This window comes from Pieris napi, chromosome 7 (genome assembly GCF_905475465.1).
Source record: "Pieris napi chromosome 7, ilPieNapi1.2, whole genome shotgun sequence".
NCBI lineage: Eukaryota > Metazoa > Arthropoda > Insecta > Lepidoptera > Pieridae > Pieris > Pieris napi.
The window spans coordinates 6,085,202-6,102,763 of NC_062240.1; the positions used below are offsets into that span (position 1 = coordinate 6,085,202).

Here is a 17,562-nt window from a genome sequence, read left to right on the forward strand (position 1 = left end):
CTCTTTTATGAGTACAACGGGCGCTGTCCCGAAAGATGTGTTTTTTTAACACAAATCAAGCGCAGTCCCTGACACAGCCTTAGTGCTGGAGCTCTTTTGAGAGTGTTACGGGTGCTGACCTGAATGAACATTAATCAGGCGCAGTCCCTGACACAGCCTTAGTGCTGGTGCTCTTTTATGAGTACAACGGGCGCTGTCCCGAAAGATGTGTTTTTTTAACACAAATCAAGCGCAGTCCCTGACACAGCCTTAGTGCTGGAGCTCTTTTGAGAGTGTTGCGGGTGCTGACCTGAATGAACATTAATCAGGCGCAGTCCCTGACACAGCCTTAGTGCTAGAGCTCTTTTGAGAGTGTTACGGGTGCTGACTTGAAAGATGTGTTTTTTTAACACATATCAGGCATAGTCCTGACAGCCTTAGTGCTGGTGCTCTTTTATGAGTACAACGGGCGCTGTCCCGAAAGATGTGTTTTTTAAGACAAATCAAGCGCAGTCCCTGACACAGCCTTAGTGCTGGAGCTCTTTTGAGAGTGTTACGGGTGCTGACCTGAATGAACATTAATCAGGCGCAGTCCCTGACACAGCCTTAGTGCTGGAGCTCTTTTGAGAGTGTTACGGGTGCTGACCTGAATGAATATTAAACAGGCGCAGTCCCTGACACAGCCTTAGTGCTGGACTTCTTTTGAGAGTGTTACGGGTGCTGACTTGAAAGATGTGTTTTTTTAACACATATCAGGCATAGTCCTGACAGCCTTAGTGCTGGTGCTCTTTTATGAGTACAACGGGCGCTGTCCCGAAAGATGTGTTTTTTTAACACAAATCAAGCGCAGTCCCTGACACAGCCTTAGTGCTGGAGCTCTTTTGAGAGTGTTGCGGGTGCTGACCTGAATGAACAAAACGATACATTATCAGACAAAGTGTACAAACGGTGTTGCTCTCCAAGCCATATTATAGTGTGTGATAACTGTAGTGACATTCTTTACAGTGATGTGTATGAACTTCTTAGTTGTAGCTCGGACAAATTAACAAATTTAGTGCGAACTGTATTCCTTAGAGATACTTTAAAGTGTACCGGCATATGTCAGAAGTTCGGTTTAGATTTTAAAAGTACAAAGACTATAGAATTTAGTGAGGAGCGTGTAGCATACATGAACGCTTTATTTCCGCCAAAATATTTGGCCGCGTTGTGTAACATTCTCGCTATTAAAGAAAAGAAGGTCGTTCTGAATACGAGTTTTGAGTCTGAATTAAATGTTACCACAAATATAACCGTCGACGAATCGCCTCAAAATCATAGTGAAACCAACAGCGAACAAGATGTCAAATTAATTGCAGTAAACACAGTCAGTGACAAAGATGATGAAAAAACATTGACATTAGAAGAGAAACCTACAGTACCTGAAGAAAAGAATGATAGTACTCCTATAGATATAAAAGAAGATAAAAAAGATGATAATAAAGATGAATCTAATGTGGTAGTTGAAGACACGGTAGTGCTAGTTTCCCAAGAAGACATATTACCCGATAGCAAAGTTGAAACTGCAGAAGCAGAGAAACAGGATATATTGAAAACAGATACGAAATACAGTAAACCGGAAATATTGATAGAAAAAACCAAAGATTCGTCAAATAATGCTGAGGATATAAGTGAACCCGTAGTTTCTATTGACGGTGACATCTTTATATATTTATTTTGATCAGATGGCTGTAGACCCGCAACCAGGCAGTCAGAATACTGTTAATCAGAACCAAGCACAATCGACGATACAGAAGGAATCTGTGTTTCTGCGGCTGTCAAATAGGGTTAAGGTAGGTGTTTATTATTAGTTTTTAATATAATAGTTTGAATTAAATTAAAATTGAATTTAAGAGTATGAGTTATATATTTCAAATCAGATTTAAAGCTGTGCCGGGTACAAACTTTACCTACTCGATTCTCGGTTTTGTCTCAACCAGAGAAGTCCTCGATCGAAATATTTGATACGGCTACGGATTGCAACTTCCCTAATGCATACAAACTTATTCAGTCGAATTGCAACGTTATGCACTCACCTGTCTTTTTGAAGTTATACTTCTTTAGGCGCGTTATGAAAATTTGATGAGAGTGAAATTTTACGATGCGCGCGCACCTATGACACAAAATTCGGAGTGTGATTATAGCGTGCGCAATCTACAAAAGAAATAGAATATAAGCTAACTTCACGCATATTCTATTTCTTAGCTTAGCAGCTTAACAAGAATTTTGAATATCCATGACAATTGACATCTGACATTGACATTTACCTTTTAAACAAATATAGGAGTTTGAATTATTGTTTAAAATAAAAGATTATCTATGTATCTAGTTATTTTCATTATACAAGTGCGAATTTTATATGTGCGTCTGAATTATAATCAGAAGTGATTTAAATTTAATATCTAAATCAAAACTAATTAATATGATAAAATATTTGTGAAAAAACTGTGCCAACCTTCCTGAGTGCTTCAATACAATTGAGGTTAACTATCCGTAGGTATTATCGAGTATTATTGTTGATTAAAACTGAAACATGAACCATTATTCATTGCTTATGTTTGTTGCGTTTGTTACAGCAACGTTTTAGAAATATTCTATATATCAATAATTGAGAACAAAGATTTAAGCACGAATACTAATAAGGAGAAAATGAAGGCTTGGAGCGATATAACAGAGAAGTAAACATTTTAATAAGTACCTGCATCTCAAAAAAATTACCACATTATTTAATCAAAACATGTAATTTTTCAGATTTAATCTAGCAAATATAAGGACAAGAGACAAAAAACAATTGATGAATCAGTGGAAGTGCACTAAATTGAATACAAAAAAAGAGTTGTCATCTTATCGCCGTGAAACATCTAAAACTGGAGGTGGAACAAAGCCACCATCACCTTCTCGAGACACAATGGATATGGCAGAGATGATACCGCAACGGTTTGAAGTAGATTTCAATGAATTTGATTGTGATGGTGTCGAGGTAGGAATGTTAATTATAAATATGATGTATGGTAATGTTCAAGGTTCAACCTTTCAAGCATAGGCATATGCTCACAACAGTACTTTATTCCCCTACAGGTAGTTAGAGATATTGTAATACCTCAAAACATCCATGTTGCACTTGTAGTACCGAAACTCTGTCCAGCCAGAAGTGAGCCCATTCCCACTTATAATGGACAGTGGGTATAATACACCTTAATACCTGAGTGCGAACCACTCACCATGATACTTAAATTAATAGATGTTATTTATATATTTCAGGATATTACAAATAAAATCATTTTGGAAACAATTGATATCCCAAAAGCCAACAATGACAAGGTAATAAATCAGTTTTGACATAACTTGAATACTAAAAAAGCCAAACAAAGGTGTGCACAACAGTGACAACATAACTTAACAATTTCATTATTTTGTAGGATTAAAGAAAGGTTAAAGAAAATCATGTCGAACTGAACAACAAGAATCCCCAAACAACTCCAAAGAAACCTACAAGGAAGACACCGGTATTATATTTAAATTATCTCTATCTCTAAATAGAATAAAAGAAAGTTGCTATCCAGGTCTGTAGCATGTGCTACAAATTATATTATTAACACATTTATATAATTATATTAATATAAATGTGTTAAAAAATTTATAATATGAATTATAAAAAATTTTTAAGTTTTGCATGGACAGAGCTTAAATTAATATTCTCTTATTTGTTGCAGAAAGCAAGTAGTTTTGGAGAAGCCTCGTAGATGCACAACCAAGTAATGATTAATTTAAAATTACAAACCGAAATTCTGATGAAGACATTAGAGTCACTTAAAAATAAATAGTATAATGAAATAAAAATGTTTTAAAGATAAATAGTGTTCTATTTGTTTAATGTAAGAGAATAATAATAAATATTTATTTAATTAATTTTTCAAATGTAAACTGAACTTTATTGACTTTAATGACTCCTTTTCCAGTCTTTGATTATTTAATTGTAATTAATTATTTGCATGCAATCAAAAACTATTTTTAATAATGCCAAAGAAGTATAACTTCTTACGCGCGTACATAAGTACACGCACCCTTTTTTTCATTCCAGCGTATTAAATGCATTGTTCTTTGACAATATATTTAATCGAAGCCAAATAGTGAAACCATATACATATCTAGTGTATAATATATATGACAAATATTTTTCTTATTTCAGACGCTCGAGCGTAACATGTCTCTCTCTGGGCAGTATCTAGAAGAGTTGAGCAGGCGATATAAGAAACAGGTTGAAGAAATGCAGAAATCTTTCGAGAAAACATTGGTACAGATGACAGAAGAAAGAAAGAAAAGCAACGAACGGGAACAAAAGTACATAGAGCAAATGAGCAACTTGCAAGAGCAACTAGCTAAAATGGCCATAAATATGGAACTACTTATGGAAGATCGAGATAGCTGGTTCGGAAACGTAACGTTCTTTAAATTTATAGTTTTCCAAGTTTTAATAGTTATAGGAATCATTTATTATCTGTTACAAAAACAAAAGCCAGAACCAGTCATATTGCATGTACCGAAAAAGATAAAGAAAAGACAGGAGAAATTAAGAAGGCGATCTGTGGAAGGTGTGAGTGGACATGCAACTCCTGCTGCGAAGAAAAGGCGGCCAAGTGAGGAGGCATTCCAAATTGCAAGACAGTCTACCGAAGATGTAGAAATAGAACATAACCATGGAGAATGGCAAGTAGCCAAGAAGAACAGGCGACGAAAACCATCAGTGTATCAACAACACATAGAATTAAATACAAACATTAACACAAATCAAGATGAAATCAGAAAGCTAGACGAGAATCCAATAGCGTTAGACGCAAACGAATATTTCGCGCCCATACCAGAACCAGTAGATTTTATTGATGTAAATAAAAAAGAGTTACCAAAAACCAACGGGTCTTTCTTCAACAATTTGAAGAACAAGACTCTGAAAACGAGGCGACTCTCGTCTCCCGCTTTCCTAAAAACTTTAAACAGACAAAGTCTCCGAAGTACTCCTAGTCCCATTATGAGGACTATTGAGCCTATTTTTAACGGGAAAATAGGTAAAAAGGCTGCTTCTGAGTCGCCTACTGGTAGTCTGTGGTCAGAATCCACAGATATTTCACAAAACGGACCACAGTATAGTGAAAACGGTAAAAAGAAGAAAAGTTTAAAAAATATCCTTAAAAAAGTGTTTTAGGACTTATATAATCATGTTTCTATGCTATTTGGCTATTGTAATTTATTTCAATGTGGATGTAATTATTGTTAAATTATTGTATATTATTTGTATGAATGTTAGAGCTGTGTAGGTGCCAATTGTGATAAATTAGGGAGCCTAATGATAGTTGTTGAATTGTTTTGTAATGCCGCTTGGGACAATAAAGTAAATTGATCATGGACACTAGTCGAGTGAGCGAATACAAAGAAATGGCATTAAATGCGTTTTATTTTATTTTTGTTGTTTCATTTAGACACCATAGCATATATTTGAATAGAAAGTAGATATTTTAAAGTTAAAACCTTAGCTTTACCTATATTAGTTATTAGTAGATAAATAATCATTAAATCATAACTATTTTACACAAGGTTTCACACATATTTATGAAATGGTTAATTAAAGTTTCATTATGTCGAAAAAATTGCCAAGAAACGAGTCGATCTACCAAAATAGTTGTCTATAAGAATTGCTTAATATACTTGTTTTGGTCTAAGATGAAATTATAGCAAATTTTTAAACTTTTATTCACCTATTCGAACCAAGGAATCAATCTCTTATATATTTCGTAATACACATACACGTACATAGATACTTATATTATTGCAGTTCTGTGTCTTGACAAATGCCATTATTTATTTTTTTTGAGTCAGAGGTATGCCAGCCTCCTCAAAATGTAGAGATTGTAGCGGTACTAGAACTACGTAATACGTTCCACATTGGCGCACAACCGTGATTCGAAAGCACGACCTCTGGGATGAAGTGCACGCTAAAAGGGTCTTCCTAATTTTTAAACCTTATCAACAAATCAAAAATATATCACTATTTTGCATAACTTATTTAACGTTGAAATGTCTAACATGTGCTCATTACGAGAAAGAGGTAGAACCAATGCATACCTTTACTACTTAATAAAAAAAACTATATAACTTAATAACTTTATTAAAATATATATACATCTATGATTCAATAGTAACAGCTTGCAAAAAGTCTTTTAAATCAACACATTTTATTTTAACTAAATTATTTTTCCGCGCAGTTGCGTTTAAATTTTTAGCAGCTTGTTCTAAAACTTCAATATTATAAGGCATATTGCTATTTGTAGCAAAAATTATTTCATTAACTTCTTCATACAGTTTAACCGACGCTATGTGCTTAAAATGCCGCTTTAGCGTTTCAATCGTTTTCTCCTGAAGACTTTTATCTCGACACACTAAGTTGAGGATAAAGTGACCTAGAAAATGTTTTTTTTAATATTACTTCATGGTTAAATTAGTAAATACATAATATAATCATAAAACTGATATTTTAGTTTTTAAAAAAAGGGTGCGTATACTTCTTTGGCATTATTAAAAATAGTTTTTGATTGCATGCAAATAATTAATTACAATTAAATAATCAAAGACTGGAAAAGTAGTCATTATAGTCAATAAAGTTCAGTTTACATTTGAAAAATTAAATAAATAAACTTCATTCTATTAATTTTGTGTCACGGTGCGCGCGCATCGTAAAATTTCACTCATCAATTTTTCATAACGCACCTAAAGAAGTATAACTTCAAAAATACATGCTATTTATCTTAAAACAAAAATTATATTTTCTAAAACATCTTAAAATAAAGTTATACCGTCATTCGTAAGTATCCTCTCGACGTGACTCAGTGCTTCGTCCTGCAGAAACTGTTGCGGTGGACATGAGAGACCCAGAGTTCGATCCTTGCTGTCTACATCAAACATCACGCAGCTATACTGGCGGCCTGGAACTGAAAAATCTTTAATTAAAAAGATTACAAACAATGGGCTATATACCAGTTTTATAGTTATTTTAATCCAATAATTATTACTTATTTAATGTATATAATGGGTATGATGATATAATAATACTGGTTTTTTGTTTTTTAATAGTAATTCTTTTAACTAAATAAATAAAGAAATGAAATGTACAAATTAAACCTCTTAAACCATGATATATTTATTGTACACAGTATTCACTATTTAGTTTCATGATGCCATAAGTAGCTTAGGGAACGTTCATGCAGTTATTACGTGTCCGTCCCCCCCCCCCCCCCCCCCGTAACGCGCCGTAACGTTTTTCTGTACATAATAATAAAACGTTTCGTGACCACCTAGGGACTCTTTATACCTAAAAGTTACCATTATGTGGTGTAAAGTACTGGAAAGTCGTTTTTTTTAACAATAACGCGTAATTCAATCCCCGCCCCGCATCGTAACGTTTTACCAAAGGCCCCCCCCCCCCCTTCCAAAATTCGTTACGTAATACTTGAACACTCCCTTATTGGAGAGAAGGATGCAAAGGAAATTATTTCTCATTTTTTCAAGCATTTCTACACTAAGCAGTATAGACAAAGATGACTCATCTGCTATTTGTAATACACTATGTAAAAATGGTTTATAAATTACTTACATATGTCAGCCTCTTCCTTCAAGAAATCCAAACCATCTTTAATTTGCACACTCAATCGCTCATCTACTTCCAACTCAAACTGATTTTTGGCCACTTCCAACATAGCTGGGTCCAAGTCCACTGCAGTGATTTTCATTTTTGGGTAGCATTTTTTGAGAAACATACATAGACCGCCTCCACCTAGACCTATTATGGCTATATCTGTTGCCGGAGTCAGGTGCAAACATGCACACATAAAGGAATGGTATTGTGATATATGACCAAAATCAATCACTTGCTTTGTTTTATTCTTCTTTTTAACTGAAAAAAAATATTTCAAACATGACAAATATATTGAAATAATAAATATTCATTTATCAAATTAATTTAAACTTATAAAAGGTATTATAATTTTAAAGAAACATAATTAAGAAGCAGTGTTGATGTCAAATTAAATTCAGAATATATATGTAATATGTATGTAAATCTTAATAAAATATTATCTAACCATGATTAATGCAAATCCAAAAGTAAATATAATTATTATTAATTTATGACGCGCTTATATCTTAACGCCCTTATCCCTTAACGCTTTGTTTAAATTTGAATCGTGCCAAAGTAAAGATATATAGGTAAGTACTTTTTTTATTTTTTTTTTATGGCTCTGGCACGGTTTGTGCATTAGCCAGCGTCAAGTATAGGATTTTTTTATATAATTCGTGCTAGTCTATAGAAATTCGACCGTGTCCTCCATGTACGGTTTAGGCACTCGCCCGGTACCGCACAACCCTCCCAAAGGCCGAGAACAAATTTAAATTAAATTAAAACTTGCCCTCGAACCGAGAATCGAACCCGGTACCCCTCACCTAGCTGCCACTTAATAAGACCGCTAGGCTATGAAGCCCCTAGGTAAGTATTTATTCTCTTTTAACTAATCTCAAATTTCCTAGTTCAAATGTTGCCAATTGAAAATATCTGCAAAAAGAGCATGTGTACAAGTAATATATTTCCTGTCTGAGAGAATACTTTCGAATTTATTCTAATGCAAACTATGAATTCCGTATGTTCAAAATGGTTTATTGGTATGACAAATTTGTTATTTAATAAAATTTTATTATTTAATGAATGATGGTTACGAGAATTTTGATCCATAATAAACAATAATTTAACGGCACTGGTACGATAGCTTCGGCAGATCTTCTGAGAAACTGTTACAAGAGGAGTTTGTAGTGTTGGCAAAATCCAACACTTAGGTCACATCTAATTCGTACCTGAAGTCACAATCTCGTCTAGAGCGCTGTCAAATATGTCAAACTTCATGCAGAAAAAATGGGTTGACAGTTCTTGAAACTAGATTTAAATTTGATTAACGTTCTAGAATGAAATTTGACCTAGTGCTTATATCGCTCCGAAATAGGCTTTAATCAAGTAAATGTAACGCTTCCTTAGTAACGTAAGGTGTAAGTGTTCAATTAGCTCGGAGTTATGCCCGCCTTCCACTGCGAGCGGAACGGACCCATTACGGACTCCGCTATACTCGTAACGATGATTTTCATTCATGTGCTTCCACCAAAGCGGAGAGAGCGAGTTGAAAGAGTCACATATGAGGTTAGCGAGTTGACCAAGTTTCCCACGGAAATGAAATTGTATGAAAATCATCGTTAGGGGGCGTCCATAAATTACGTGAGGTGTTTAAGGGGGGGAGGGGGGGAGGGGGTCGAGTCAAATCTCATTTAATCTTACATTGGAGAGGGGGGGGGGGTCTCGGGAAATATCACGCAATTTTTTTTCTGATTGAAAAAAAAAATATTAGGAAAACGGTTGACCCTAAAGGCCATCTCTGCAACTTCCCGCTAACTCCATACCTACCTAAACGCTCAACATTTCACATATTTTGTTTTAGTCGTTTTTTTTTCTTTTTACAATAACAATCCAACGCGTTTACGTAAGAAACCCACATTTTGAAAAATCTCACGTGAGATTGGGGGCTGGGGGAGGGGGTTGAATAAAATCTCACGACATCTCACCAGAGGAGGAGAGAGTCACAGAAAATTTAAAAAAACGCCTCAGGTAATTTATGGACGCCCCCTTACGAGTATAGCGGTGTCCGTAATGGGTCCGTTGCTGGCAGTGGACGGCGGGCGTTATGAATGAATAGAAATGTCATTGTGTTGATATAGTAATTGTACCTGTTTTAAGCTTCGCCTCTGACTGAACAAGAAATTGGTTATCCAAAAATATAAGTCTTTTGAAGGTATCTTCACCCACATCCACTTCCTCCACCACAAACTCTCCCGACACCTTCGAACTGCCTTCATAAACTTTCACACGACGACCGACGTCACTACCTAACGAGAGAAACGGAATCTGAAACGCCAAATACGAACTTAATATATTATTTAAAAAAGTAAGAAGACCTAAATATTTGTAACCTTTTCTACAATTATGGTTACATTTAATTTTATTTAATCTAACGGGACAAACGGGCTGTTAGCTCACCTGATCTTAAGTGATACCGCATTCTCAATGCCAAAGGGCTCGCGAGTGCGGTGCCGGTCTTTTAAGAATTGGTGCGGTCTTTTCTTAAAGGACCCTAAGTTGAAATGGTTAGGAAATAAATAAAAAACTGTCTTAAAAACGCTTAGTTGTGGAAAGACGGACATCGAGGTGATACGGGTGGAATTTCGTATTTTGCTTTGCCGTCAGCTCATCTCTGAGACGTAGGTTCCAACCCTAGCTGTGCACCAATGGACTTTCATGTGCCCGACGCGAAAACAGTCGACAGCTTGTGTTGGGCACAAAAGGCTAATCACCAAATAGCCTATTAGAAAAAAAAACTACTCAAAAAATGTAAAACCGCTTCAAACATAAAACAGAGGATGACTTGCACAATTCCTAAACTCTTCCTACCTGACCACTAAGTCCGTTTGGTGTGAGCATCTTCGCGGACTGAGCTAATTCCTCTTTCACAGCGTCGAGACTTTCAAAATGGTGTCCTCTTCTCAACACAGCTACGACGAGTCTACTAAAACGCGCCGAATCCTGCAATTGCCTGCGTCCTGTTGGTGTACCGAACAACCACTCCGACTCTCTGGAATTAAAAGGTGGTTTCTTAAATATTTGTGGACTTGAATGACGTTGTGGTTTATGACATTTTCCTTTGAAAAATTGTAATGTGGAGGGTAAAACTTGCTTAGTTTCTTGCCCGTTCTTATCGGAACAAGGCCTCCTGGTAGTTTTGCGAACGGATGGCGTAGTCTTGCTCTTTCGAGAATATTGTAAACGTTTTTGACATTCATAAGCATGCTCTAAGACGCATCTAAACTGAATAAACGTATTTTGATTGATTTTATTTGCTCTCACCTTAAATATTGGTGAATAACTTTTATTTTAATAAACGTAAAAAACGGTACATTATTCCAATGGATTGCTTGGAAATGATTTATTAATTTCCTGTGTATTTGTTCTGATCTGATATCGCGAAATAATGTAAGAGAATTTTGTCTTAAAATTGACACCTATGACTTTAAACAGTCCTTCCTGTCTATTTAAAATTACATCTATCTTTATATTTTAATTTCTATTTCTATTGTTGCATTGGCTGTATGTATTTTTATGAATAAATAAATTTATACACATAAAAATAAGAAGTTACACAAACTAGAACCAAACTTGTGTCAGGATTATAAGTGCGGTTGGCGTGCACAAAATAATTATGATGTTTACATAAATGACAAAGTGACAAAAATACAAAAGAACCGAGTGGCTTCAGCGTGCGACTCTCATACCTGAGGTCGTAGGTTCGATCGCCGGCTGTGCACCAATGGACTTTCTTTCTATGTGCGCAATTAACATTTGCTCGAACAGTGAAGGAAAACATTGTCAGGAAACCGACATATCTTAGACCCAAAAAGTCGACGGCGTGTGTCAGGCACTGGAGGCTGATCAGCTTGCCCTATTAGATTTAAAAATGATCATGAAACAGATTCAGAAATCTGAGGCCAAGACCTAAAGGTTGTAGCGCCACTGATTTATTTTTATATATTTGCATAAACATCGAAATTTTGCGCTTAACACCATATTGGCAAAAACATTTATACAGAACAGGTAAACAACTTTATTAGCGAACTGTATATGTTTTGGTCTAAATTTAACGCGCAGAGTGCGTAGGATTGCCCAATGTAATAATAAAGAACGATTCAAAAATATGATAAAACAGTTTTAGTTATTCCATGTCGACAAAATCTATAGCTTGTCAAATTCTAGAATTCATATATATTCAATAGCCACACGACTACTTAATGACAAAGGAAGCGTTCAAGTTTTACGTCACGTAATTTTTGGAGATTATTGACCCCTCCCCCCATGTAACGCGCCGTAACGTTTTTCTGTACCAAAATACAATACTGTACCCAAGTATAGTAAAACGTTTCGTGATCACCTAGTGACTCTTTATACCTAAAAGTTACCATTATGTGGTGTAAAGTACTGGAAAGTCGAAAATAATATTAAAAATAACGCGTAATTCAATCCCCGCCCCGCATCGTAACGTTGTACAAAAGGAGCCCCCTCCCAAAATCTGTTACGTAACAGTTTAACTGAATAATTTAATAAATATTTCTGAAACGGATACTAAGTAAAACTATGGATTTTCTGAATTATTTGATAACATATTTAACGCAAACATAATAATATTTTAAATTCTCACTAAGTTTTCTTTAAATATGTAGTAATCGCATAAATCAAAAACAACTTTAATCATTATATAATGAAAAATTAAAAGAATATACTGTTTTTTCGAATATTCGGAACCCTTACCTTATTTAAAGTAGTATCTATATAAAATTATCAAAATATCAAAAAAACACTAAAATATTCCTCACAAAACAGTGCACTTTCCAAATCTTTTAGACCAAATGTTGTGTTTGTTGCAGTGTACAATATAATGATGGAATACACCTCCGCAGCGACTACGATTGGCCCAAAATTAAGGCGTGGCACGCATACTACAGAAACTGTGCAGTCGCTAATGTTAAAACTAATTTAATATAAAGGTTATCATATATATGTCAGATACATATCTGTTTTCTATATAAAAAGGTTTTAGAATTGGTTGAGCCACACGCAATGTAATCACGATGGACATGTTTATACCGTGGTAGTGCCTGGGATTCAAACCGACTTGTCTTATACCTAAACTTTTGCCGGACTTGTGTGTCAAGGCTTTATAGATTATTAATAATAAATTCGAATTTATCTTTAACTTTAAACATTGTAGTTCATAGTATGTATTTGCGAGTATGGCATTTTAATATTAAGATAATATTCAACATGAAATAGCCTTAAAAAATATGATTTTTTTATTTAAGTTATACACTCTATATCTTTTTGTTCTTTTCAACACCGAATAACGGGCACGTATCCAAAGAAGCGTGTTAGTAAATATTATGAAGATCCTTCTGGACGTTAATAAACAGCTATATTCATATTCTAATTATAGATGATACAAAATGTAAGACAAATTAATTATGATAATGTAATATTCACTGAAATAAGTTATTGCTTTCATTATAAATTGGGTTAACCAAGTATGATAAGATCAATAATAATTAAGATATTATAAACATGATATGCAGATTTTACAAACAATATCTGGTCTGGTATATTATTTACCACAATAAATTTGCATTTCTTAATCAAATATTTTACCTTCCCTGCGGCACGATAAATACAGCATATTTGTTAACAGCTTGCGATTTTTTCTTATCTACAACATACAGAGTGTAGCGGGGAGTATCTTCCCCAGGCATCATAAGGTCAAGGGACACCTGTCAAAATGAAAAACCTACATCTTCAATTGTTTAAAGAAATCCTGTCAGCATTTCATAAATCATAAACATAAAGAAAAGTTACAAAACTGGTTAGTTGCCATGCTTTTTCAAAGAAATATACATAAGTGACCTAAGCTTTTCCTACTGGCTAAACATATAAATATACTTTATCTCTGTTCCCTCTCTGGTTTCTACCATATTTTATATTCTATTAAATCATAAGAGTCAGCATATAGATAGCATAAATGATTTATTCAATTAGATTTAACAAAACCTAGCCTTTAATACATAATATTTATGCCTTCAAAAGTTTTTAATAGACAAAATACGTAGTTGGTCCCAAAGTTCTGTCACTGGCACATTATTTTTAAATTTCGAACATGATTTTATGAAAAAAAATTATTGCTTTCTATTTTTGAATGTTTGACTTTTGTTTTAAAACAAAAAACAATCTCTTTTCGTAATTTTTCACGATGGAGTGGACATTGAAAGAAAACTGAATAGCTGTTATTGCGCTGCACCGCTATGGGCACTCGCTGAGTACCATTTTCAAGTTGCTCAAAATTTTTAATACAACGCTTAGGTTTGTGTACCGTACTATTGATAGGTACAATGAAGTCTCCAGTGTTAAGGACAAGAAAAGAACTAGCCCTAGCATACAGAGTGTACGCTAGGAGTTGTGAAGAAGCTGGAAATAAAGTTCCGAGGGTGCAACATGGACATCATCCACCATAAGTAATGGTCTGGTTGGGAGTGTCCTATTACAGGCCAACTGAGGTTCATTTTTGCGAAAAGGGGCAGTTCAGCAAGAATTTGTACCTGCACACAAAGCCAAGACCACTCAAGCCTGGTTTGAGCCTCAAAACATTGACTTAATAAGACATTAGTATTGGCCTTCCCTTAGTCCGGACCTTAATATTTGGCAGGTGTTAGAGGAAGGTCTATGATAAACCCCATAAAAATTAGCCGAAATCCGACTCTGAAATCGACATCAATATGGTGCGTGCTGTGATAGACGTCTGGCCGCGGCGCTTAAGGGCCTGTATTAAAAATAAGGGAGGTCATTTCAAATAATTTTATGCTATTTCTATTCCTTAATTAATGTACTATAAATTGATATATCACTCATTAAAAACTGATCAGTACTTTTGTTTCTATCATTATTTCCATTTATGACAGAATTTTGATACTGACTATGTAGTTATGTTCATTTATCTGTATATTATGGCGCTTCTAAACGGGCCATGTTTTGCTGCAATTGATGGCTGCACTGTTGGCAACTAATTTCCCGGCCATTACAAAAATATTTTAATGCAGCTGATGGCCGAACAATCTATGGCTGGGCCATGTGTTGCAATATGTCTGCAATAGTATGGCCCATGATGCAGACTCCTAAACGGGCCACACAAACCGGCAACAATGGCTGACGAAATCACACTGATCGCAGCAGCTTATATTGTTTTAAAAAAGAAACAGAAAAAGAAGAGATTGTGGATTCGACCTTACTTAAATAGGCGTGAAACTGTAGACAATTTGAGTCTTGAAATAAGCCTTGATAATAAATTATTCTTTATTAATTAGACTTTCTTTTAAACGAAATTGGACCAAAAATATTTTTTTTTTTTTTGTAAGCCTCGTTGCTTGTTATGCCAAACTTTTCAGCGATTTCATTCCATGCATCTTTTTTAGCATTCCTATCATTGTTTATGCCGGTTTTTATATCCCACAACTCAGGGAATAAATGTACTTCATTAATGAAATCAGTAATTTTTTCGTTAGACCACGTAGCAGTCATTTTTACGTAGTAGCCTAAATTTTAATTAATATTTAATTTAACGTCAAAATGCAGCTGATCGCAAAACACAGAATATAGCAACAGGCACACTTCACTCATAGCAAACTTCATGTCGCGTAAAAAAGGATACACTGTGCCATAACAAAGAGAGTGACTGAAACAACAATAGAACTGGCAGTGCAATATTGCAGTTGAATTCGATAGACCAGCGATCGTCCGGCCACCCATCGGAGCAACATCAGCCATATGTGGCTATACAAAACATGTTTGGCTATATGGCCGGGACATTACTGCATTATTGCATAGTGTGGCTGCTATTGTTTGCAATGTTGCCGGCCACAGTGTTGCAGCCATCAATTGCAGCAAAACATGGCCCGTTTAGAAGCGCCATTATAATATAAGGCTTGTAAGTTATGAAGTGAGCAAGGTATTGTTATTTTTTAGAATTGTATGCCTTTTTAATTTTATTTGATTGAAACCAAATCAGTATATATGCTACTACTATTTATCTATGGGCTATCTATAATCATGTTTAATTAAATTCCACTTTACCTCATCATCCTCATCGAGGCGTGATTTCCCCAAGCTGTTTGTGATAAATGCAGTGTCTTGAGCAGACTTCACACAACTAAGTAACTCTTCTGGCGATTTTAGTCTTATCATTTTTTCACCAGCTAAACATACTTCTAAAAGCTGAAAATATGAACAAAACAAATAATGATCTCTTCATAAAATGTGTTTTTGAGTGTATATATAGCACATTCTGTAATAAAGCATATCTTTAGATTTTTAGAGTAAAAGTTTTTCCTATTATGTTTTTTTGTAGAAAAATCTTTATATTAACATACAATTTCCTGGACTCATTCAATAACAAACACTCTATAGGTAAGTAATACCTTGAGTGCTATATGGTTACCAGTAATTTCAAACCTATAAAGATCTTGCTAAGAAAGAAAAGTTATATGAACTTAGGTAGATTAATGTAAAAAAAGAACAAACCAAGTTTGGCATCAGTTTGAACTTAGTAGCAATAACTACAAACACTGGCAATGTTGTTCCATCACCATTTTCAATATTTTTCTGCTCAGCTTCATGACATCTAACAACTCTAAACATCCATGATTTATCAGAAAATACATCAACTAGTTTCTTTAAAATATGACTCTGAAGAAGAGATATACATATAAATCTTCCACCTGTTTTTAATATTCTCTTCATCTCTTTAAAATAATTATCAATGTTTTCTATAGTGTCTTCAGATTCATCTGGCATTAAAGCATCCAATGTACCTTTATCAAGTACCACATTAAATTCATCATCTTCAAATGTTGTTTTCATAGCATCCATACAGGTAAAGGTCATTTCTGATCTTCCCACATTTTTAGCCTTCATTTGCCTAATTACAACTTCTGAGACATCTATGTTTGTTATTTGTTTCAATCCAACATCATAAAGATCAGCACTAAGACTAGAATTACCACAGCCAGGGATTAATATTTTGTCCGTCTGTTTAATGTATTTATGTAAGTATGTACATAGTTCTAAATATTCCCCGTACCTGCAAAATATTTTATTTAGTCACATACATGGAATTAACTTGTAAGATGTGCAAATCTAAAGTTAACCTACCATTCAAAAGCTTTGTTTCCACGTTTTTTGAAAAACTTATTCCAATAATCTTTATCACTAAATTCTTTATGGCTTTTTGGAAGAAGGTTCATTATTGTAATTTAAAGATGGAGATATAATACGAGGTAGGGTATTAAACGAAAGCAAGAAATAATCATTAGTAAATACTTTAATGCATATTCCATACAAAATAGTGTTTTAAAATGTTATTGTCACAGACTAGAAAGACTACACATGAGTGACAAATGACAATTGAGTTTTGAATTAAAGGTAATTGAATTAATACTTGACAGATAGAGTCAGGCAAATGAAAGAAGATAACGAAAAAGCGCGGCAAATTCGGAATAATCAAAATCAGAATCGAAAAAATCAATATGCATAGATTCATCAGAGTCATTGCTGTTATCACTGTCTCTCACATTGATTATGAAGATTTCTAAATGCTTAGGCTATTATACCTGTTAACTATTCGGAAAAAATAAATAATAGAAATAAAAATGAGTAATTGCATGAAGTATCAAGACAATAAACCATACTAACCTAAGAAATTCAATGACTGTGTTGCCATCCGAAAGTTTTCAAATAATTCAATTATTTTCTTTCAACGTGAGATTTTTTTTAAAACAAGTTGTATATGTTATAGATAAGCTACTACAAGATTACGTTAAGTC

General features: G+C 34.4%; 1 protein-coding gene across 2 annotated transcripts in view; it reads right to left on the reverse strand.

Annotated features, from left to right (window-relative positions):
• The window catches only part of LOC125050779 (eEF1A lysine and N-terminal methyltransferase homolog), a 368,946-nt gene extending 351,821 nt beyond the window's left edge, over positions 1-17,125 (reverse strand). The window contains exons 1-9 of one of the 2 annotated variants that reach the window (XM_047650775.1): positions 16,892-17,120; positions 16,262-16,820; positions 15,815-15,955; positions 13,346-13,464; positions 10,547-10,727; positions 9,826-10,003; positions 7,658-7,957; positions 6,861-6,989; positions 6,158-6,467 (exon numbers count right to left, since the gene is read on the reverse strand). In XM_047650775.1, the coding sequence (XP_047506731.1) occupies positions 6,193-6,467; positions 6,861-6,989; positions 7,658-7,957; positions 9,826-10,003; positions 10,547-10,727; positions 13,346-13,464; positions 15,815-15,955; positions 16,262-16,820; positions 16,892-16,983 (1,974 nt within the window). In that variant the 5' untranslated portion in view covers positions 16,984-17,120 and the 3' untranslated portion in view covers positions 6,158-6,192. Of the gene's footprint in view, positions 1-6,157; positions 6,468-6,860; positions 6,990-7,657; positions 7,958-9,825; positions 10,004-10,546; positions 10,728-13,345; positions 13,465-15,814; positions 15,956-16,261; positions 16,821-16,891 lie in introns of those variants that run through there. The other variant, XM_047650777.1, reaches the window with a different exon arrangement.
• Positions 17,126-17,562: the final 437 nt, after the last annotated feature.